The sequence below is a fragment of the Centropristis striata genome, chromosome 20 (assembly GCF_030273125.1).
Source record: "Centropristis striata isolate RG_2023a ecotype Rhode Island chromosome 20, C.striata_1.0, whole genome shotgun sequence".
NCBI lineage: Eukaryota > Metazoa > Chordata > Actinopteri > Perciformes > Serranidae > Centropristis > Centropristis striata.
The window spans coordinates 2,503,230-2,527,358 of NC_081536.1; the positions used below are offsets into that span (position 1 = coordinate 2,503,230).

Consider the following 24,129-nt stretch of genomic DNA (forward strand, 5'->3'; position numbering starts at 1 on the left):
TTTTCTCTGTTTTATATCAGTTTAAAATGAACATCTTTGGGTTGTGGACTGAATGAGGAATCTGAAGACATCATCTGTGTGTGTGTGTGTGTGTGTGTGTGCGCGTGCATGCATGCATGTGTGTGTGTGTGTGTGTGTGTGTGTGTATAAAGATGCAGCACATGTGCAGAGAACCGTCTCTAAGAATTCAAAAAGGATGAAAGAAAAATGATGGATTTAAACAGTCCAAATTGGATTTTTTTTTTCTAAAATCAATGTCATTTTTTCCGACCCTTTCATATACAAAAAAATGAGTGTAGAAAGCGTTCATTTAGCTTTCATTCCAACATTATCCCCTCGTTTATGAGCTCCTTCGCAGTCTCATGGATCACGCCCGTCACGGAGAACAGCATCTGTGTCACAGGTGTCTTGTCTGGTGATAAATGCCCAGAGCATTTTACAAGCAGCGCCCGTTTAAATGACTTCATCTCCTTAACGTACGCATCACATCTGCGATATGGTGTTTAAATCAAAGCTGGGGGGGAAGAAAAAAAAAAACGTGAGGGAAGTTAACTTTCATCGGGGGCAGAACTTGAAAGTAATCACGGCCCCGTAGCAGAGCTTACTACAGAGGGCACTAAAAGGGTATGAAAAGTCAATGCTTTTATGGACACGCTCATGGTGCCAAACAACAAATACAAACTCATATCGATGTTGATCTACAGCCTGTCCGCTGTTCCCTTCCTTTTTTTTTTTTCTTTTTTTTTCTCCTATGGCTGTGTAAAACAATCAATAGCAAGGGCACATTAAGGTCTGGGTCGTATACTTTATTTATATAAGGCAATGACAAATCCTTATGATGCAATGGTTTTTTTTGGAGGCATGTATTACCGCGCCAAACAAATAAATATATTAATGCCCCACAGGGGAGGCGGAGAGATTGACGGAACAACGGGAAACGACAAGCCGCCAAATCCATCACGGCGACCTTTCAAAAGAAATGCGCCCACGATTTTGTCCACTTCCTTCTTATTCAGCATTTCAATTAATGTCCCCGCTTCTCTCTCACTTCACTTACAGCCATAACTCAGGGCGGGATTACGGAAAAAGAACGGGTGTTTTGCATACGGAGGGGTTGTCACTTAAATCAGAATCAAACTACCGTAAGAGCAGAAAAGGCCCACGAGCAGGAAGTGTGAATGTAAGTGATTTTGCCCAATATTTTATTTTATGACATTGAGTTTGAGCCACTTTTTAAAAGCTGGGATATGAAGTCACCATAAACATGATATAGGTTCAATGAAAATTGATATTTCCAAAGTGTTAAGTAATAATATCCCGGAAAAAGACTTGTTTGGTTGAATTTCTGTCCTCTTTTCTGCTGCAGCTGAAACAATTAAGTTAATTCACTGATGAGTTACCTGACAGGAAATTAATCTGCAACTATATAAATAATCAAGTATTTGTTTACTTCAGGACTGCAACTTATGATTAGTTTCATTATCTTTTAATGTGATTATTGTTTACTAGATTATTAACAATTAATTGTTTGATCATATAATGTCAGAAAATAATGTAAAAAGTCCAGGGTGATGTCTTTAAATGTCTTGTTTTGTCAGTCCAAAACTCAAATATATGATATAAAGAGAAATATATATAGATATATATAGAGAAAAGAAGAGAATCTCCATATTTGAGAGTCTGAAAGCACCAATTTTCTGCCATTTCTGCATGAAAAATTATGAAAAATGTAAAAAAATTAAGTATTTTTTCATGCAAAAATGGCATACATGCATACATTACTTGGTGACCGTTTTTCTGCTGATCAACTAATCAATTGTTTGACTAATTATTGCTTTACTTTTCAGGTAAAATGCTAACAAACATTTGTTGGTAAATTTGAGCAGGTTCTGCTTTTTTTCTGTTTAAATTGAACGTCTTTGGGTTGTGACCAGAATGAGGAATCATCTTGAGTTCAGATTAAATAAAACTTTTTTTTCTTTTTTTGCAGATTTATCAACTATTTAAATAAACAATAGCTATATGGCTGCATGTTACAATTATTCCCATTGTAGATTATTTAAACAAACTTTTGAGAAGAGTAAAAAAACTAAAACAGAAAAAATCTCCATATTTCAGCTAGAATTGATTGATTGATTGATTTTATTTGACCATTCTAGATATAAAAAATATGAAACAGCAACCTGTGTCATACGTAATATAAATAGATAAAAAATAGTCAGGGATGACACAATAAAGCCCTAAGGCTTATTTCCATTGTGGTCCCTAATCAGATCATTTTTTCTGAAAAAAATGACTAAAAACCAATTAATCAATTATCAATAATAGTTGGCGGTTAATTTAACAGCTGATGATAGATTATAGTCTGAACCTTGTGAGGATTTCCACCTCATGTGTGTAACCCGGCTCGTACCACTCAAGTGCAGTGAAATGTACTGAATGACATTTGGTTTCTCTTTTATATACACACAAACCAACACACACACACACACACATGCATACCCCGACCGAGCCCTCCCACCATGATGTCATCAGCAGCTCGCTCACTGACACTTTATTAATGGGCGACTGTAAAGGGAAGACACAGGAACAGAAACACACACATCTGTCTCCCGGCGGCCACCTGAGCCGTCTGCCGTCACTCTCTACACTGTAAAAAATATTCTGTTTAATTTACGGTAAAATACCGGCAGCTGTGGTTGCCAGAATATCCCCGTAAAAAATACAGTGAGTGGGTTTTCTACTGTAAATTTAAATGTAAATATCAGCTAAATCTGTCATTTAGACTGAAAAATCACTTGCCATTTTATCCCTATTGTGTCTCTTTTTGGTAATTTTGTGTCTCATTTGATAATTTTACATATTTTTTGGGTCATTTTGTGTCTTTTTCTGATAATTTCATGTCTCTTGTCTTTTTTTTTGTAATTTTGTGTCTTTTTAGATAGTTTTGTGTCTCTTTTGGTCATTTTGTGTCTTTTTTGATGGTTTTGTGTCTCTTTTGGTCGTTTTCTGTCTCTTTTTTTGGTCGTTTTGTGACTCTTTTGGTCATTTTAGGTCCTTTGTTAGGTCCTTTGGTCTGCTATTATTTTTAGGGTAGTTATGTCCTTGTGACGTTATGGTATTTCTCCATTCATTTTAAATGAAAAATCTAATATTTTTTTTACAGCAAAACTGTGTTTTCTAAAGTTTATGACAGAAAAAAGTAAAAGTTTTGTGCTATTCTTTGATTTACGGTAATTAAAAGTGTCTACTACGGTGATATTGCATTTTTAATTTCACGCCCTATTTCTGATATAATTTGACAGTGTTTTACTGTAATTTCTACAAACATTTTTTTTTACGGTAAAAAACTGGCAGCTGTGGTTGCCAGAATATCCCCGTAAAAAATACAGTGAGTGGGTTTTCTACTGTAAAAAAAAAAAAAAAAAGGAATACTTTCGACATGTAGGCTGCCATAGTCGGGGATCGAACCACCAACCCTTCGGGTGGGGGCCAACCGACTCTACCAACTGAGCCACAGCCGCCCCTACTGTAAAGTTAAATGTAAATATCTGTAATTTAGACTAATAATAATAATAATAATATACTAGACTGAATAATCTCGTTATTTTTAGAGTAATGGTGTCATTTTGACATTTTGGTATCTCTCCATTCATTTTACATGAAACTGTGTGTTTCCTAATTTATGACAGTAAAAGTAAAAGTTTTGTGCTTTTCTTAGATTTACGGTTATTAAAAGTGTCTACTACGATGATATACAATTTTTAATTTTACGCCCTATTTCTGATGTCATTTGACAGTTTGGTAACACTTTACAATAACCATCATTTATAAACGGTAAACAGATAGTTTATTAATGTTTAATCATCATTTATAAACTGTTTATAGACCATTTAGAATGGTTAATACATAATTTATTAATGTTTAACTAACTTAATCACGTATAAATGGCAAATAGATGCATATTAATTTATAAACATGTCTATTAATGTAAGTTTATAGTTACTTTACCATTACCAAACAATTAAATTATAATTAATTGTTTATAAATAGTTTTAGTTGCACCCATTTTAATATTTTTAACTCCATATTAAGTATGTTAATGATTTTGAAATGATTCATATACCTTTAAAAAATTGGTTGAAAACATTTAACGATTAAATATGTAAAGCACTTTGTAAATGGTTAATAATTGGTTTATAAACCATCTATAAACATTATTAAGTTGGTTATTGTAAAGTGTTACCGACAGTTTTTTACTGTAATTTCTACCAACATTTTTTACAGTGTAACCTTCCTCGGAGGATCCAGTCGCACAAACTGAACTGAATGTTGCATTGAGTCAGTTATGAGCATGTAAACAAGACACCTGTCCCCTTGTGTCTTAGTTAATTCGGTTGCTGCGGTGTCTCCTTCCACATTTGTTACAATATTAAAACCCTGCGTGACCCAAACGGGGCGCCGAGACTTCAGCAACTGGTTTGGGACTCTGTGTGGCGTTCCGTCCGGTCCAAGATCCCCGTGTAATAGGATTCCTCAAAGCTGCAGATGGATGGCAAATCTAGGCGGTTTCATCTACTAAAAGAGGGCATAAATCACTAGCGGAGGAAGCGGGGACGAGGCAGGGGTTATCACCAGTCTGCCTCCCTCATGAGAGCTTTGCATTAAAGCATTAGTGAAATTAATTCATCTTTCATAAGAGGTTTGAGCAGTATCTGTGATCTATGATAACAACCAATTTCTCACTACGGAGAGGGGCCGGAGGAGGGAGGGAGGCGGGAGGAGGAGAAGAAGAAAAAAAAAAATAGTCGGCGACCCTGATAGACTACACAAATCTGCTCTTTTTAAATGGGCTAACATTATCTGGAGTGCTGCTCTCTGGAGCATCATCCCAGATTCATATCCCAGCCGGGAAAGAGGCATTAATCACCGGGCAAAACTTTTCTCATCTACCCCCCCCCACACGCACACACACACACACACACCTCCTTTCTCTCTACATCACTCCCCTCATCCCTCTGCCATGCCAGGTTTGTTTTGTGGTTTTCTTTGCTTGTCCTGTTAAACTAGGAACAATGCTTATGCTGTAATCATTTTAAATGGCTTTTGCGCCTCAATCAGCGTAATTGGTTTTAGATCATCTCTGGAAATGGGAAAAAGTGGGAAAAACCTGAGATGTGAGGATGTTTGGGGTGTGTGTGTGTGTGTGTGTTTGTAAGGGTGTCTCAGGGTGGGGTGTCCTGCAGTGTGTGAAAGAGACGGAAATTGGGGGGAAGTGTGTGAAGGGGCCGTATCCATCTGTTTTGCATATATTTGCGGAGGCGGCCGTCGGAGCATGGTTGACAGATGAGTGGGGAGTGCGGGGATGACACACGGGCGGTCGTGCTCTTTATTACTATATCAGCACAGCGATGCTCTGATAACACACCACACCGCAAACCAGGAGAGTGAACACACAGCGGAGTGAGCAGAGGATTTGATCCGCGGGACACGGAAAAGAGAAGACGAGGACTTTCTCTTGTTTTCCAGATTTGAATTTTTTGACTGATTTGTCTTCAAATCAGTCATGTGTCAGCTGGATTTCCTTCACAATGAAAAAAAAAATTGGACTCTAAGATAGAACGATACATAGAAAACCAAATGGCTTTTTAAAAAATTTGATAAAAAAAAGTAGGGAAAATACATCTTTGGTAACATTTTCTATTAAGCCCGTGTCTATAATGCATCATAAACGTCATGTGTCAGTCACAAATCAGTCATGTGTCAGCTGGATTTCCTTCACAATGACAAAAAAAAATTGGACTCTAAGATAGAACGATACATAGAAAACCAAATGGCTTTTTAAAAAATTTGGTAACACTTTACAATAACCATCATTTATAAATGGTAAATAGATAGTTTATTAGTGTTTAATCATCATTTATAAACCGTATATAGGCCATTTAGAATGGTAAATACATAATTTATTAATGTTGAACTATAATTTATAAATGCCAAATAGATGGTATATTAATGTAAGTTGATAGTTACTTTACCATAAACAAACAATTATATAATTATACACATTATATATAACATTATAATTGTTAGTTTATTAATAGTTTTGCACTCATTATAACATTTTTAACACCATATTAAGTATGTTAATTATTTCTAAATTATTCTTATACCTTTAAGAAATTGTTTGAAAACGTTAAAAGATTAAATATGTATAGAATTGTGTAAATGGCTAATAATTGGTTCATAAACCATCTATAAACATCACTTAGATGGTTATTGTAAAGTGTTACCGAAAATTTTATAAAAAAGTAGGGAAAAGACATCTTTGGTAACACTTTCTATTAAGCCCGTGTCTATAATGCATCATAAACGTGCCTTTAATGTGTTTTAATTTGCTTATAGAACTGTATAACTTTAGTCATAAGCACTCATAAATATTTATAATGCCTATTCACAAAAATCACAGGACATTATAGAGCCTTTTTTAAATTACTTTTATCATTATTCTGTAAAATTGCTGCTCACTCACTGACATTTTTTATGCAAACCAATGTCTATAAAGCATTATAAACATAGTTATGATGCATCATAGGGTGATATTAGCCCAATCCCCTACCCTGACCCTATAATTACATTATAATGCATTATTTCACTGATTATAATGCATTATAACAGTGATTATAATTATTATAACACTGAATATAATGAAAAATATCACTGATTATAAAGCATTATAACACTGATTATAATGAATTATAATACTGATTATAAAGCATTATAACAGTTATTATAATGAATTATAATACTGATTATAAAGCATTATAACAGTGATTATAATTATTATAACACTGATTACATTGAATTACGACACTGATTATAATGCATTATAACAGCGTTTATAATGTGTTATCACACTGATTATAACAGCAATTGTAAAAAAAAATATTGTAATGCATTATAAGCATACTTATGACACATCAGGATTAGCCCAGCCATCTAGCCTTACCCTATAATTACATTATAATGCATTATATCACTGATTATAATGCATAATAAAAATATTATAATGCATTACAACTACATTTTGGAGAATTATAATACACTATGATCCTTGCAATAGCAATGTCAGTAAGTGACCAGCAATTATGAAGTATAAGTATAAGTAAGTCATTATAACTGCTACTACTACTGCTACTACTACTCCATAATGTTTTTAATGTTACTATTATTGTTATAAAGCATTATGACTATAATTATAAAGTGCTATAAGACTTCTTATAAGTTTGCTTACAATGCATTACAAACATGGGGGGCATAGAAGGATTTTTTTGTATAAAATGAATGTTATTTTTTTGTATTATTATTATTAGATTTGTTGTTTGTTTCTTGTTTTTAGGGGAAAATAAATCAAAATTCTTCATTTTGATTTTATACACTAACACTAAATAAAACAAATAAAAGAAATCATTTTGTGTCTTCTTCTGTGTTATTTTTGGTCATTTTGTCTTCTCATTTTGTGTCTTTTTTTATTCATTTTGTGTCTTTTTTTGGTCATTTTGTGTCTTTCTGTGTCGTTTTTTAGTCATTTTGTGTCTTTTTTTGGTAATTTTGTGTCTTTTCATGTCGTTTTTAATAATTTTGTGTCTTTTTTTGGTCATTTTGTGTCTTTTTTTGGTCATTTTGTGTCTTTTAGCCCTCCTGAATCTATTTTTTACTTTAAAAATAAAGAAATTGAAATGTTGCAAATGTGAACAAAGGATGCAAATATAACATATATTACACTAAATGTGTTGGGATACTGTACTTTGAATGAGTGATTGATGATTTCTTCTAAGTGTTGCAGCTTTATTAAACCTGCATACAGCCTACGATGTTAAAGAGCGCTGTATTAATTTCTCATGACATGTTCCCCGTCTCTCACTGTGACATGTGTCAGTTAACGTCGCTGCAGGAAGCTGTCATTAGATGACATCACTCAGTCAAGTGGGCTTTTATTTTGTTACCCACCTCGGGAAAGTAGTCCTGTGGAAACTTCTCCTTCTCCAGTGAGGGTGTGCTTTCTAGTGTCTCTGAGTAGGTTTCCTTCCCCACAACCTTCTTGAATTTCTTGGCTGAGGTGGAGAAGAAAGACAGACAGTTATTGTTACAGGTTTATTGTTTATTGTTTATTGTTAAAAAGATCCCCATTAGCTGTCAACAAAAGTGGGAGGAGCTAGTCTTCCTGGGGTCCACGAGACAAAACAAAAATCACTTAACAACTAAACATTGTAGACATTATTATATACGTCATCGGAAATCATTCCGAATAAGTTATTACATTCATATCTATTACATTAATTCTCACTTTCATACAGGTTTGCCTTCTGGAGTCCATCGATTCATTGAAAATATACTGAGCATGTTTTATTTACAGTAATAACTTTATTTAATAACAGACAAGCTGAGAAAGCCGGTTGAAAGTGCCATTTATGTTTCTAGACCAATGAAAACTATTACTATTTTTAATTTACATGCAAATAGACTGTTTTATAGTTTTATTTATCTATTATTTTTGCTGTTTTTGTGTGTATAAATAGTAAAAAATAAATAAATACATTTTAAAAAAGGTACATTTCCATAGAAACCTGTGTCTTTTGTTTGTATTTTGTATTCCTTGCAGCTTTATACTGTACTATAATTTGAAAAAATGGAAAATGGGACTGATAGCTAAGTGTTTGTGGAGAAAAAAGGAGCCATGCATGTGACTGAAAGATGCTAAACACAGACAGAAATTAATGCAGAGGAAGTTGACAAATTTGAACCAAAATCTGCTGGACTTCAGAGGTTTAATTTCTTTAGGAGATGAGTGTGTGAGTGTGTATCTTCTGATATAATTAGAGCTCAGTGAGCAACTTTGGCCTCCTCAGACAACTGCACCACCTGCTGGTCAGAATGAAGAAATGCGTGTTCAGAGGAGAGGTGAGAGGAAGAAGTGGCTGTTGTTTGTGAATAACGACCCTAAACATATCCAGATCCTTCTGCATTTACCACAACATGATCAGAAAATAGCCAGTTCGTTTCTACTTTGTATAGACAATAGGCCTCTATTGCAAGGAGTTTTTTGGGCTTCATAAATAATGACCACAACATCCATATTCTAGCTCAAGTACAAAAGTTAAATGTGTGTGCAGGAGAACTGGTGACAAAATCTTATCATGACAACATCAACAGGGCTCAACGGGGCTTTAACTCTATGGAGTCTTATAGGGCTATTTTGTCCATTTTTATAATCCTTTGCATGTCTTTTCGTGCCTTTGTAAGTCATTTTGTGTCTTATTTAGTCATTTTGTGTCTTCTGTTTTTTTTTGGTAATTTTGTTTTCTCATTTTGTGCCTTTTTTGTCTTTTTTAGTCATTTTGTGTCTTTTGTTGTGTCTTTTTTAGTTATTTTGTGTCTTTTTTGGGTCATTTTGTGTCTTTTTTAGTCGTTTTGTGTCTTCTGTGTTATTTTTTACTACTTTTAACTGCGTCTTTTATTTTATTTTACTATGTTTATCTGTTTGATTGTATTGTTTTATTTGTGGCATCATTTTAGATTTATACACTTTTTATTTATTGCTGATTGGTATATGGAATTGTTTGTTTTATTGTTGATTTTATGTACAGCACTTTGGAGACATTTGTGTTGTTTAAATGTGCTATACAAATAAAGGGGATTGGATTGGATTGGATTTTTGTCATTTTGTCTTCTCATTTTGTGTCTTTTTTTATTCATTTTGTGTCTTTTTTTGGTCATTTTGTGTCTTTTTTTGGTCATTTTGTGTCTTTTTAAGTCCTTTAGTCCAACATAAAATGTGATTTTGAATCTATTTTTTACTTTCAAAACACTATCATGCTCAATAAAGAATTTGAAATGTTGCAAATGTGACCAAAGGTGTCAAATCTACCATATAAGAGGGTTCCATCCAGTTCTATCATTTGATACTAAATCTATTTGAGCTTGTCTCCAGTTTTACTTGGTATATCATCATCAAACTGAAACTGGCCTCATGGAGTTTACAGCCAGAACTTTAGAGGTAAATTTACAGTAGGGCTCCACGCTGCTTTGTTTTCTAGTCTGGATGTCATGAAGAAGTCTGGATTATTTGGAGCTTTTGGAGACTCAAGAGGGTTAAAAAAGTCAGTCTAACAACTGTATATATACTGTAAATAGCCTTTGGTTGCCAAAACTGAAATATGGTAAACTTAGCCTATAATAAATGAATAAAGCATCCAAATGCAAACACAATTTTAACACTTTTTGGTGGATTGCAAATTAAACAGAACAGTTTGCCAAAGTGTAAGAAATCTTGGCAGTACAGTTATTACAGCCCAACTTGATGAATATTAAACTGACCATTTGTTTAACAGGGTTGGTGTGATGCTTCTCTACAAGATATCACTGATTCAACAAATATTTAAAAAGTATTTATTGTTTGGGTGCATGTTTTTCTGTCCATATATTTTATATTATATGTTTAAAAGTGGTTGCCATTGACGGTAGCTGAAGTCCAAGAGTTGGTTATCAATTTCCCAAGATTTTTGGCAATGGCAATCTGGCAACTGTTACTGTAAAGTCCCGATTAAATAAATATGATCAATTTTATTCTTCAGTTCGGTTGAGTATAAAGTCCATAAAAAATAGTGGAGGTTGTGCAGTCACACATTGGTCTGTGGTTTTTGAAGTGGAGTTTTTGAGTTTTTGGCCGTCAACATCTCTCGCGCTAGACTTCTTACAGTATCTTTTAGTCCAGCTGAAAACTGAATTTTTGAGCGATCAGAATGTTACAGTTAACTGTCATGAAGTGAAAACACACTTGAAGTGTCAAAGTTCTTAGACGAAAACACACCGTGGTAGCAACCTGTCAATCAAAAGGTAGCCAAAACCTGGTGATGCCCTGCTTTATCTTTTATTTTACTCTAAATGGGAGAATAATTTACAAAATTATCATGCTGTATTAAAGAAAACTTGAAACTAGTGACTAAGACCATAATCGTATTAGACAAATGTTTCCTGAGCTAATAATTTCCGTAATTTTCCTAATAACTGTCTTTTATTTTGCAAGCGGAGTCGCCCCCTGCTGGCCATTAGAAAGAATACAGTTTTCTGCATCGGCTTCACTTTTCAGACTCTGCTCTTGTTTGTAGTGTTTTATGGTTTGCTTTTATTTATTGTTTTTTAAATTGTCTTTTAAAAAGCAATGAATCTATTTATTTTAGTGTTTATTTCCTGTTTTATTTATTTTATTGTCTCTTGTTCTGTTTGTTTATGTGCAGCACTTTGTTGCGGCTGTGGTTGTTTTAAAGTGCTTTACAAATAAAGTTGAGTTGAGTTGATAAAGACCAATGTATAAAAAGACATGTTGCAGTAGGAGAAGCACAGGTGTACATAATAATAACATGAATTATAATTGAATTCCATTCAGCTGCTTCAGTTTCAGGCTCCATGTATTGTGTCACGGTTTACTGGCCCACTTAAATAAAATGCAGCCAATTATCATTAACACCTGTGCTTTTCCTGCAAGAAAATCAACAAGCTGCACAGAATGTACAGTAGTTTATGTAGTTCTGACTTTAAATCAATGTGTGTGTGTGTGTGTGTGTGTACATGGGGAGTGGTCCTCTCCCCTCTTGACCCCTCCCCTGCCTTCGCCCTGTCCTTCACTGGGGTAACTGGTGCTAATGCTGACTTGGGTCTAATAGGAAGCGAGGCGCCTCCACATCTATATCCTTTCTTTAATTAGCGCGGCCGGCGGACCCCGGGGCCCTCTGACACCGCAGCCTGATGAGACCGCCGTAACTGTCCAATAACCCGCCGCACACCATTACTGTAGGCCCGAAATCTTATGAATTAAATCCTAATATTAATAAGCATTACCATTCTGTCCCCCCCTCCCTTTACATTATCCTCAAAGCCAATCTTAGCTGGCTGGTTTTTGATGGAAGCGGGAATAGCCTGCAAATGGTTGTGTGTGATATGCGGGGGTGGGATGAGGGGCCACAGTGTGAGGGTGGGGGGATGATGTATATGTGGAAGTGTGTTGGAGGGGGGTACTCACCTTTGAAGTCAAACTGGTGGATGTTTTTCAAAGACTCGTGGATAAAGTAGAAACTTCCGAGGGCCTGCGAAAGGAAAAGGGAAAGACATTTTCCATAAATGACTTCATACTTTTTAAATAGATTTATGTTTTTGACTGGTGGGGCGGCTGTGGCTCAGTTGGTAGATCGGTTGCACATTGATCGGGTGGTTGGTGGTTCGATCCCCGACCATGGCAGCCTACATGTCGAAGTATCCTTGAGCAAGATACTGAACCCCAAATTGCTCCCGATGCTGCGTTCATCGGCGTGAGAATGAATTCCCAATGGTGGCAGGTGGCACCGTTTAGAGTAGCCTCTGCCACCAGTATGAATGTGCGGGTGAATGAGCGCAGTTTGTATTGTAAAGTGCTTTGAGTGGTCGCAAAGCGACTAGAAAATCGATATATAAGTACTGGTCCATTTACCATTTATCATTGACTGGTCCAGCCCAGGATCCAGATCAAAATAGTCAAGATTTATGCACATGACAAGTGGAATAAAACTCCTATATTTCCCATTTTTTGCCCAATTTCCAACCAGTTTAAAAGCTATAATTTATTGGTTTCCAAGCACCCTGCTCATAACTCTTTCACAATGTTGAGTGTGCAAAGGATTGACCACATTTCACTTTATTATTTGTATATATTTTTGCACTATCTACCTCTTTGTTTGCACTATTTGAATGTCTGTATTGTTGTTTTGCTTGTTTGCACCGTGGGTCCGAGAGGACAGCAATTTCATCTGTGTCATGTGTTTATGTGGCATACTTGACAATAAAGTTGACTGAACTGAACTGAACAAATGTTTAATGAGGTAATAATTCTGTCATTTTCTTAATGACTGATTTTTTTTTTTCATTGCAAGATGAGTCGCCCCCTGCTGGCCATTAGAAAAAATGCAGCACAGGTGTACATAATAACACTATTTATAATTGAATTCCATTCAGCTGCTTCCTATATTTCACATTTTTTGCCACATTTCCATATCTGATCCTGATCTGATACTGATCCAATAGTCAAGATTTATGCACATATATATGCACACGATGGAATAAAACTCCTATATTTCCCATTTTTTGCCCAATTTCAAACCGGTTTCAAAAGCTATAATTTATTGGTTTCAAAGCACCATGCTCATAACTCTTTCACAATGTTGAATGTGCAAAGGATTGACCACATTTCACTTTATTATTAGAATATATTTTTTCACTATCTACCTCTTTGTTTGCACTATTTCAATGCCTGTATTGTTGTTTTGCTTGTTTGCACCGTGGGTCCGAGAGGACAGCAATTTCATTCATGTGTTTATGTGGCATACTTGACAATAAAGTTGACTGAACTGAACTGAACAAATGTTTAATGAGGTAATAATTCTGTCATTTTCTTAATGACTGACTTTTTTTTTTCATTGCAAGATGAGTCGCCCCCTGCTGGCCATTAGAAAAAATGCAGCACAGGTGTACATAATAACATGATTTATAATTGAATTCCAATCAGCTGCTTCCTATATTTCACATTTTTTGCCGCATTTCCAACCGGTTCAAACGCTACAATTTATTGGTTTCCAAGCACCCTGCTCATAACTCTTTCACAATGTTGAGTGTGCAAAGGATTGACCTAATGTGCTTGACTAATAAACTGAGCTAAATGGTTTAGAGCTTCACTCTTTAACACACTCCACAGCACACTTCCCACAGCTCGGCTCAATGGGAAGCCACAAACACTACACACCATCAACTACACAACAACAGGTGCAACGTGCCCTCAGTACAGTACACTCAGCGCTCTGAGCCCATTCTCGGGCTCAGAGTCTTCTAATGTGGCGAGTCAACAATTTGAGCTTTCAAAAGGACACATTCAGATGGACTTTTGAATGAGCAAAGATCAACTTCAATAGGCTTAAAATCTTAATTTTCCCTGTGAACAATCAGGAAACTTTCCCAGTCGGTGGACAAGCCAATCAAAGTCTGTGGGAAGAAGTGAGAGTCGTGCAGAGGGGGATTTGATGCGGTTCACAGTCCACTACACTGCTTTTCTGTTGCCCTCTTTACATTTAGGGCAAATGGAGGCAAAGCTCAAGCTCAATCCCCTGTGTCTTTGAGATAGCGAACCTTTGGCTCGGGATAATTCTCCTTTCTGCCCTCAAACAGAGAGCGTGGGGAGTAACTTTTACTATAAAGACCAAAATAAAACGAGACGGAGATGGTAAAAAATGGGTTGCAAGCTAGGAGATAACAGGAGGAGAGACTCAGGTACTTCTGTTTTGAACGATTGTAGGGTAGCTGAAAAAAATACTAATAAATTATGATTTGATTTGAGAATATATTCACATATTAGGTCAGCTATAACACATGAACATGTTGCAGCTATGGGAGCAAGGGAGCACATACGTTTAAACATGTAGCTAAAATTAATGACTTCAAATGATTAGCTAAAAGTAATGGATGAATGGTTGAAATACTTAAAAGTAATGGATGGTGGATATAGCTGGGGAGTAACTTTTACTATAAAGACCAAATTAAATCGAGACGGAGATGGTAAAAATGGGTTGCAAGGTAGGAGATAACAGGAGGACATCTCCAACATCCATATTCTAGCTCAAGTACAAAAGTTGGCTACCAATAATGACTTAAAGAGGTGGTGCAGGAGAACTGGTGACAAAATCTTATCATGACAACATCAACAGGGCTCAACGGGGCTTTAACTCTATGAAGTCTTATAGGGCTATTTTGTGCATATTTATAATCCTTTTCATGTCTTTTTGTGCCTTTGTAAGTGCCAGCGTAAGTCTTTTTTGGTCATTTTGTGTCTTTTTTGGGCATTTTGTGTCTTGTTGTGTCTTTTTTAGTTATTTTGTGTCTTTTTTTAGTCATTTTGTGTCTTATTTTGTGTCTTTTTGTTCATTTTGTGTCTTTTTGCCCTCAAACAGAGAGCGTGGGGAGTAACTTTTACTATAAAGACCAAAATAAAACGAGACTGAGATGGTAAAAACGGGTTGCAAGGTAGGAGATAACAGGAGGAGAGACTCAGGTACAGTAAAAAAAAAGGAGTGAAGAAGAAGCTTAGAGGGGTGTGATCAAAAGGAGGAGGAGACATGTGAAGAAGAAGAAGAAAAGGCTGGCGGCATGAAGAAGGATTTAGTCTGGAGGGTTTTCCTGTGTTTTTCCTATTGAAGCCGGGCGCAGACGCCTCTCTCCGCCACGCTGGGAGAGAGTTCGGGCGCCGGCCCCGGCCTCTGCATTATTTATGAGCGCCGGCACATCTTGAGATTAAACATTTGCTGATTTGTCAAAAGCACAAACATGAGGTCCTGCCCATCTCCTTGACATATAAGTTCAGCCGACGGAAAACACTGTCGCACATTTAATTGATGAGAACAGCGGCTGGTGACCCGAACCCCTCGCCGCCTCGCAGCGCTCCCTCCCCGCCTGCCTCATTCCTTCTCCTGCTCTGACGGAGGACAGAGAGGGAGAAAAAAAAAATGGAGGAAGGGAGGTGGGGGAGTATGAGGGGACGGCATTGGGCGAAAGGCAGGACTCAAGGTCACAGCTTCCCATTGCGAGGAGGACGGCTTCCAGGAAGGCCCCCTACACTTATTTGTGCTCACTTGTCTTTATGTTCTCTTTCACCTTAAAGTGCCAACAACAGACTTGGAGACAGAGATGGATAGGAGAACAGGCCGAGGGAGGGAAAACCGTGCCATTTGTCAAAACCGTGCCACTATGCTAACTGCTGCCGTTTGTGTAAATATTTTAGTGGGCAGTCAAGAGAAAATGACTATTTTGAAATATGACACACGGGAAAATATGGAGGTAGAAGGATGTATTTCCCTCTATTAGAAATAAAAGAGAACTGCAATTTATCTGAAAAATCAAAGTGCTGCTGCTGCTGAAAGCCGATTCATTGATTAGATGATCGACAGAAAATAAACAGACTTAACCCATAAGAATAAGGTGACATGGGTGTCACAAACATTTTAAATGTTCTAGTAATATTCATGTATGTTTTCTCAAGTACATAAGTGTGTTTTTTAGTGTTCTACAGTCATCCAATAAAGCAGTGTTATTTATATGTATTTATTCTCGGTTTATTATTATTTTGTTACTTAAAAACAAATCTGAAATGGAATCTGTTGTCTAACAGCACTATTAAAGTCACACTTTTGATATATGTGGTGGCGATGCAAAGAAAAAGGCAAATTTGTGTTTCTGTAAGCAGAAAAGGTGTCTAGTTTATTCATTTAAAAATAAGATATATTTTTTATAAGATAAGTCCACTTGGTCTATATATCCCCCATATTTTTCCTTTTTAAGGATTACTGGCTCTGGGTTCTTATGGGTTAAATAAGAGACTGAATTTTAAAAAAAATGATTGAATATGAGGGTTTTCTGCTATTCTTTAAATTTAAATTGAATATCTTTGACAAACAAAAAAAGCAAAAGATTTGACTTTGAGCTCTGGGTAACTGGAATACAAAATGATAAATCAACTGATCAAAGTGGAAAAATACTCCGATATATCAGTCTGTCAATTTTATCAGAGAATAAAATGTATTTTTTTGCTGATTATAATGCTGGAAAGGTGCTTGGGTAATGTACAACGATGTCATCGCATAATGCGTTCACCTTATAACGTCATTTAACAGAGGACAAGAGCTGAAACTTAAAGTCCCTGTAGCAAAATACAGCTGGTGTCTAAATAATTTGCATTTTGGAATATAAAACAGCAACTTCTTAGCCCATTTGTCTATATTAACAATATCAGAATTGTTTACTCCCAGTATCAGTCAGGCTCTGTTACATATTAATCGATAATGAAAATAATCATCAGTGGTAAAGAGCACCGTCACAGACTTAAAAGAATATTTTTACTTGACCCTTAAACCTGATTAATGACTGCAGAGAGTCTTCAGCAACTATTGTTTCCAAATGAAATAAATAACTAGAAATAAAAGATGAAAGCCTTTCACTTTAATTCCAAACAGCCACCATCTCTCTCTCTTTCTGCAGCAGAGGCTGATCCTTCTCCAGGCCTTCAATGCCCACAAAAAAATTAATATGACATCAAACAAATCGGCATGAATCAATTTTCAAATAAATGATAAACAACTATGCTTAAGTGGCTATCCGTGTAATCGCAAAAATCTACTTAACCCTCAACCCTAATAAATATTTATTTGACATGGGGGTTCAGGAGCGAGCAGCTGCTGTGCTCTCTCTCCTCCCTGCTGCACTCTTCATGAAGAAGCTATTATATTAGCAGGGCGCAATTAATCCATTTGTCTCCTTACATGACAGGCTCAAAATATTCATTAGGGCCGGACTGCGCTGACAGGCCATGCTTATCTTTTACCAGTAGCTTTACAATGGCCTGTGTCAAACGTATGTTTGTCACGTCCCTCTTTATTGATTAGCTGCCAGATTCACTTGAAATAATTAAAAGTATATTTTACATATTTATAAACCCCACTGCCACGGTGGCTACTTAATTTTCCATTAGTAAAATGCAGTCTATTAAGTGCACCACGAGGGCCGCGAGGGGGAGGGGGGGCAAGGGGAAATGAGTAATCACCATAATTGTAGACAGAAAGACAATAAGCGCGCCATAAAAGCTGGGGTTTTATGACTCGTTCTGGCAATGCTATCTCTTATCATGAGTCGCATTGGCTACGCTGCTCACAGATAAGGACACACACACACACACACACACACACACAGAGTGCGCGCTCGCTGTCCGTGTGCATGTGTGTGTGCGCTCGTACACGAGTGTAGTTGACATTTCCAAAAGCCCAGCAGATACGGGCTGAACAAGTCCCAATAGACTGGCTGGTGGAAAATAGAGACTTGAGAGCTTCAGTACATAGCCTGCATACTTTGCTCCGCTGAATGCTTTATCGATACCGAGGGCTGCAAAAATTAGTTCTGCCCGACGACGAGAAGCAGGAATTCTGTGACCTCTGAATAGATTTTCTGCGTTTAATGTGAAAAATGAGCCATAAAGCAAACATAAAAGTAATAATTTTTCTTCAAGGTCTCACCTCCAATCTGTGCTAAGGGAGAGTGGCTAGTCCCGGGAGAGCTGACACATACACACTCCAGTGTCATCACAGTGTCACTGTACAACTTCCGAGGGTAATGTTCTGCCGTCCCCCAGACACTAGCAAAGTGCAGGCTTATGGGTTTGTGGAGCGTAGCCATGAGCATGTGCGTCCAATGAGGGTTTTAATAGGAAAATAGATGATACACTCATAAAGCGTTTTAACAAGGGGAGCTTGTTTGAAACATGTTAACTGTGGCTGAGCAAGGCATACGAATGCTAACTGAGGCTACAGGAAGGTTTTTGGGTTTGTCCACACTGCAAAAAAGAAGAAAAGTTGGGTGAACTAAAAAATTTCAAGGCAACAAACTTCGATACAATTTCAAGTTGGACAATTAAACTAAATATTTTAAGTTTTGTTTTTTGAGTTTGCTCAACTCTGAATTCAGATTTTTGTCAACTCAACACGATTATAACGCCGCTATGAAATGTCAGCTAATGTTGCAACCATAATTTTGAGTTAGCATTGATACGCTAATGGCTACTCTTGTAGCTGTAACAAGCAGCGCCGCTAGCATCAGTTAGCCGCTAGCCTCAGTTAGCCGCTAGCCTCAGTTAGCCACTAGCATCAGTTAGCCGCTAGCTTTGGCTAATGACCGAATTTCACCGCTTTCCAGCATTTCACAACAAAGAAATAAGAGTTATCAGAACTATTGTCCCTTGTTTTGAACCCCAACTTAAAGATATAAGTAACAACAACTCACCAACTTGTTTTTGAGCAGATAATTGGCTTAAATGGTTAGCTAAATGTAATGACTAAAACCTAAATAATAAGCTTAAAGTAATGGATTAAGTTAGCTAAACTTGATGAGTAAATTATTTAAATAGTTATCTTAAAGTAATGGATGAAAGGTTGAGCTAATATGCTAAAAGTAATGGATAGACAGTTGAAATAGTTAGCTTAAAGTAATGGATGAATGGGTAAAACTAGTATAAAGTATTGGATAATTGGCTTAAATGGTTAGCTAAATGTAATGACTAAAATGTAAATAATAAGCTTAAAGTAATGGATTAAGTTAGCTAAACTTAATGAGTAAATTATTTAGATAGTTATCTTAAAGTAATGGATTAAAGGTTGAGCTAATATGCTAAAAGTAATGGATAAACAGTTGAAATAGTTAGCTTAAAGTAATGGATAAATGGTTGAAACATTCAGTTTCCTTCCTTTCATGTAGTAGTAGAAGTAGTAGAAGTAGTAGTAGTAGTAGTATGATTGATGACCAAAATATGACCAAAATATGACCAAAATATTGACAGTTGAATTGTAGGAAGAATTACCAATATCCACTTTTATATAATGAATAGTGTTATACATTAGAACTGGATGAAGGACTACATGAGTTCTTTAACCATTGTTGACATATTTCTTGACCTCATAAATGAACTCTGTGAATACAGTCTAATTAGTATAGACAGGAACTAAGAAAACCAGACAAGTTGTAACAACACAGAATAACCCATTAACAGCACTTCCTTCACAGTGATACAGCACTTGGGCCGTGATCAGGGTTATCTACAGGCTCGTTACAGCCACCTCAGAGAAATATCTCCTCAGGGTTTTCAGTGGCATTTCACCCTCCAGACAGCAGAGACAAAATGGGCTGTTTTCCAGTTTATATCTCATTGCTCAGAAGTCCCTGGGGTCCCCTCATCTGTCAAATCCCGAGTGATGCCACACTTCCACATAAACCTGCACATAGAAACATGGCCGCAAAAAAAACAACTCACAAATGTACACACACGCGTGCGGTCTTATCGGAAAGGTCAATCAGATATGCTGTCATGAAGAAATGGTGTTACGATATATCAGAAACACATGTTATGTCAAAACCTGCTTGGAGAAAGAGGCAGAGACATAAGCTCTGACTAATCGCTACATAATGTCCTCATTAGTCACTAAGGACCTGCATTCATACATGGCTACATTCTGAACAATATAAGTGTAAAGGGAGGATTGTTCAGTAGACCAGCTATTCTCAACCTTGGGGTCGGGACCCCAGTTGGGGTCGTGAGATGATATCTGGGGGTCGCCAAATCATTTTGGAAGTCAGCTCTGTCTCCACTGTGTTAAAGTGTTTGTGTGTTTTGGTCTTTTTGGTAATTTTGTGTCTTTCTTTTGGTAATTTTGTGTCATTTTTTGGTAATTTTGTTTCCTTTTTTTGGTCAATTTGTGTCTTTTTTTTAAATAATTTTGTGGTCAATTTGTGTCTTTTTTTTGTTATTTTGTGTCTTTTTTTTGTCATTTTGTGTCTTTTTTTTTTATCATTTTGTGGTCATTTTGTGCCTTTTTTGTTAATTTTTTTGTCATTTTTTGTTAATTTTGTTTCCTTTTTTTGGTCAATTTGTGTCTTTTTTTAAATAATTTTGTGGTCAATTTGTGTCTTTTATTGTTATTTTGTGTCTTTTTTTGGTCATTCTGTGTTTTTTTTTTATCATTTTGTGGTCATTTTGTGCCTTTTTTGTTAATTTTTTGTTAATTTTGTGTCTTTTTTGTCATTTTGTGTCTTTTTTTGGTCATTTTGTGTATTTTTTGGTCAATTTGTGTCTTTTTGTGGTCATTTTGTTTCTTTTTTGGGTGATCTGAACTGTGCGTGTGAGATTGTGTTCAGTGAGCGGGGGGTCGCGGACAACATGCATGTTAAATTAGGGGTCGCGACTCAAAAAGGTTGAGAACTACTGCAGCAGACAATAGAACAGTTTGATACGTGCTCTGTGAGAATCCACATATCTGTTTCAAGATCAGCCCTCAATGTCCCAGCAAGGGACCCATTGATATGCAGGATCTGGGGCTAAAAGAGCACCTTCACAGGAGCCTCTCTGCACAAATCTCCAATACTGCACAAACAGCCTGTTTGTCATCCGCGGCAAGGAAAACACCACGGCACAAAAGTGAGCAGCATCAATAGAGATGGCTTGCTTTTTCAGCCCAGAGATACAGATGGAGAAGCCTTAGTATTTTCTACCCCTCTCGAGCCCACCGCCCACCCCGGCCTGCCATATGTGTTTGCCAAGGCCCTCTCCCAGTGCCATTGATTGAGTATTCAGAGTATTGAGCCACAGTGTCTATTATTCATCGGCTGCCTGGAAGGCCTGACTGGATACACAGACAAAACTCTCATTAAAACTTCCTCTGTCACTTCCTGTGATTTGAAAGCGACCCGAGTGTTGGAGCCATCCGTCACGTCCTGAAGGAGCCCTTGTCTCTGGGGTGTGTGTTTGTGTGTTTGTGTGTATGTTGGGATGGGGGAGCATAGGTAAGGGAATAAGACTCTTACTAAAAAGGAAATGTGTTAACATACGTTTACTTATTTATTTCACAGTAATTAAGATTTAAGTTGAGCTTACTCCCTTTAATGCTCTCCCACTGTCCCCATGAGGGACCACATGAGCAAACCTTGCAAGGAAATTGGTTTACATGGCAGAGCGGGACTAGTATTGATCCATTACAATTAAAACAGGAGCAGCAGATCCAGACCACCTGAACCTCATTTTGTCTGGCATTATGGCTACAGTGGATAATACTGACCCGTAGCATCAAATTATGGTCAGATGAGACTCTTCATACTGAAATACAGCAGGAGAGTTTGCATCTTTAACCTTATTTCTACAACACCAAGAGTCTACTAGGCTGAATTGGTTAATGTAAAGAATACTAAATAGATAAGTTACATGAAAAAAAAATTGACCAATTGAAAATTTACCAGTTAACCCTTTGATGCACAACATGGGTCTAAAGTGACCCAACTAAGTTTTTATATTCTATATCTTTGCAATAAATTAATGCCAGCATTCAGTATTGCAGGTTTTTCTCAAATAACTTGTTTTTGATCATCATACATCCTAATTTTTTGTTTCCTTTCTTACTTTTTGAATAAAAACCCTTTTTTTTTAAATCACTAATTAATGCACAAGGTCATTTTTGACCCATGTGTGTAAACTTGAAGTAATAATACAAAAAATATTTTTCTTCATAAAGTATGAAAGGAAAAAATGGATATATTGATCTGTTGTAATAAAAAAAGGACAAAAAACACCCCAAAAAAGATTCAAACACACATTAAATAACATGGGAAATGAATGTGCATCATTTTTGACCCATGTTGTGCATTAGAAGGTGTTTATATGTTATGCATCAAAGGGTTAATGGAGCCAGTTAAAAATTCAGGACTTCACAAACACTAGAAAAAAAACTCAAGGGATCACCAAAAAATTGTTGATTCGTCTTCTGGGGACCATGTATTCATGTACCAAAAGTTGGTGCGAATCGATCCTGGAAGTTATAGACATATTTCGGTAAATTATTGAAATTTCTTACTCGTAAGATAAAAGGTCAGCTGATCATCAAAGATTCATCTTGTGGGGACCATGAGTGTCTGTACCAAAAGTTGGTGCCAATTGACCTTGTAAATTAGAGACATATTTCAGTAAATTATTAAATGTCTATCTTGCTAGATAAAAGGTCAGGTGATCACCACAGACATCAAGATTAATCTTGTGGGGACCATGAATTTCTTTACCAAGAGTTGGGGACAATTGTTTTAGTACAAATAGACATGTTTCACTAAATATGTGCAATTTCTTACTTGTTAGATAAAAGGTCAGCTGATCATTAAAGATTCACCTTGTGGGGACCATGAATGTCTGTACCAAAAGTTGGTGCCAATTGACCTTGTAAATTAGAGACATATTTCAGTAAATGATTGAATGTCTATCTTGCTAGATAAAAGGTCAGGTGATCACCACGGACATCAAGATTCATCTTGTGGGGACCATGAATTTCTTTACCAAGAGTTGGGGACAATTGTTTTAGTACAAATAGAAATATTTCACTGAATATGTGAGATTTCTTACTTGTTAGATACAAGGTCAGGTGATCACCAAAGACATTAGGAGTCATCTTCTGGGGACCATGAATGTCATTTATATAGAAAGTCATGGCAATCCATCCAATAGTGGTTGAGACAAGTCCCAAATAAAACAAAAATGTAAACCTAAAGGTGGCATTCGAGGAAAAAGTTAGAGAGATTCAACCTCTAGGGACCATGAAAGTCTACATAAAGTTTCCTTGCAATCCACTTTACAGTTGTTGGATTATTTTACTCTGGACAAAAGTGAAGCGACTGACTAGTAGATGTTGCCAAGATTCCTAGATCCACAATCAGAATCTACTATTTCCTACATTTCTAACAAACCCAATCTCCATCCATCCATTTATTGAATCTTGCTAGATAAAAGGTCAGGTGATCACCACGGACATCAAGATTCATCTTGTGGGGACCATGAATTTCTTTACCAAGAATGGGGACAATTGTTTTAGTACAAATAGACATATTTCATTGAATATGTGAAATTTCATACTTGTTAGATACAAGGTCAGGTGATCACCAAAGACATTAGGATTCATCTTCTGGGGACCATGAATGTCATTTATATAGAATGTCATGACAATCCATCCAATAGTGGTTGAGACAAGTCCCAAATAAAACAAAATTGTAAACCTAAAAGGTGGCATTCGAGGAAAGGTTAGAGAGATTCAACCTCTAGGGACCATGAAAGTCTACATAAAGTTTCCCTGCAATCCACTTTACAGTTGTTGGATTATTTTACTCTGGACAAAAGTGAAGCGACTGACCAGTAGATGTTGCCAAGATTCCTAGATCCAAAATCAGAAACTACTATTTCCTACATTTCCAACAAACCCAATCTCCATCCATCCATTTATTGAATCTTGCTAGATAAAAGGTCAGGTGATCACCACGGACATCAAGATTCATCTTGTGGGGACCATGAATTTCTTTACCAAGAGTTGGTTGTTTTAGTACAAATAGACATATTTCACTGAATATGTGAAATGTCTTACTTGTTAGATACAAGGTCAGGTGATCACCAAAGACATTAGGATTCATCTTCTGGGGACCATGAATGTAATTTATATAGAA

The 24,129-nt window shown here is 36.5% G+C and overlaps 1 protein-coding gene across 2 annotated transcripts in view; it reads right to left on the minus strand.

Moving 5' to 3' along the window:
• Positions 1-24,129, minus strand: part of LOC131993238 (inositol polyphosphate-5-phosphatase A) — a 310,981-nt gene that overhangs the window by 123,760 nt on the left and 163,092 nt on the right. For both annotated transcript variants that reach the window (XM_059359041.1, XM_059359042.1), the window contains exons 5-6: positions 12,077-12,140; positions 8,008-8,111 (exon numbers count right to left, since the gene is read on the minus strand). In XM_059359041.1, coding sequence (XP_059215024.1) covers positions 8,008-8,111; positions 12,077-12,140 — 168 coding nt within the window. The remainder of the gene's footprint in view (positions 1-8,007; positions 8,112-12,076; positions 12,141-24,129) is intronic.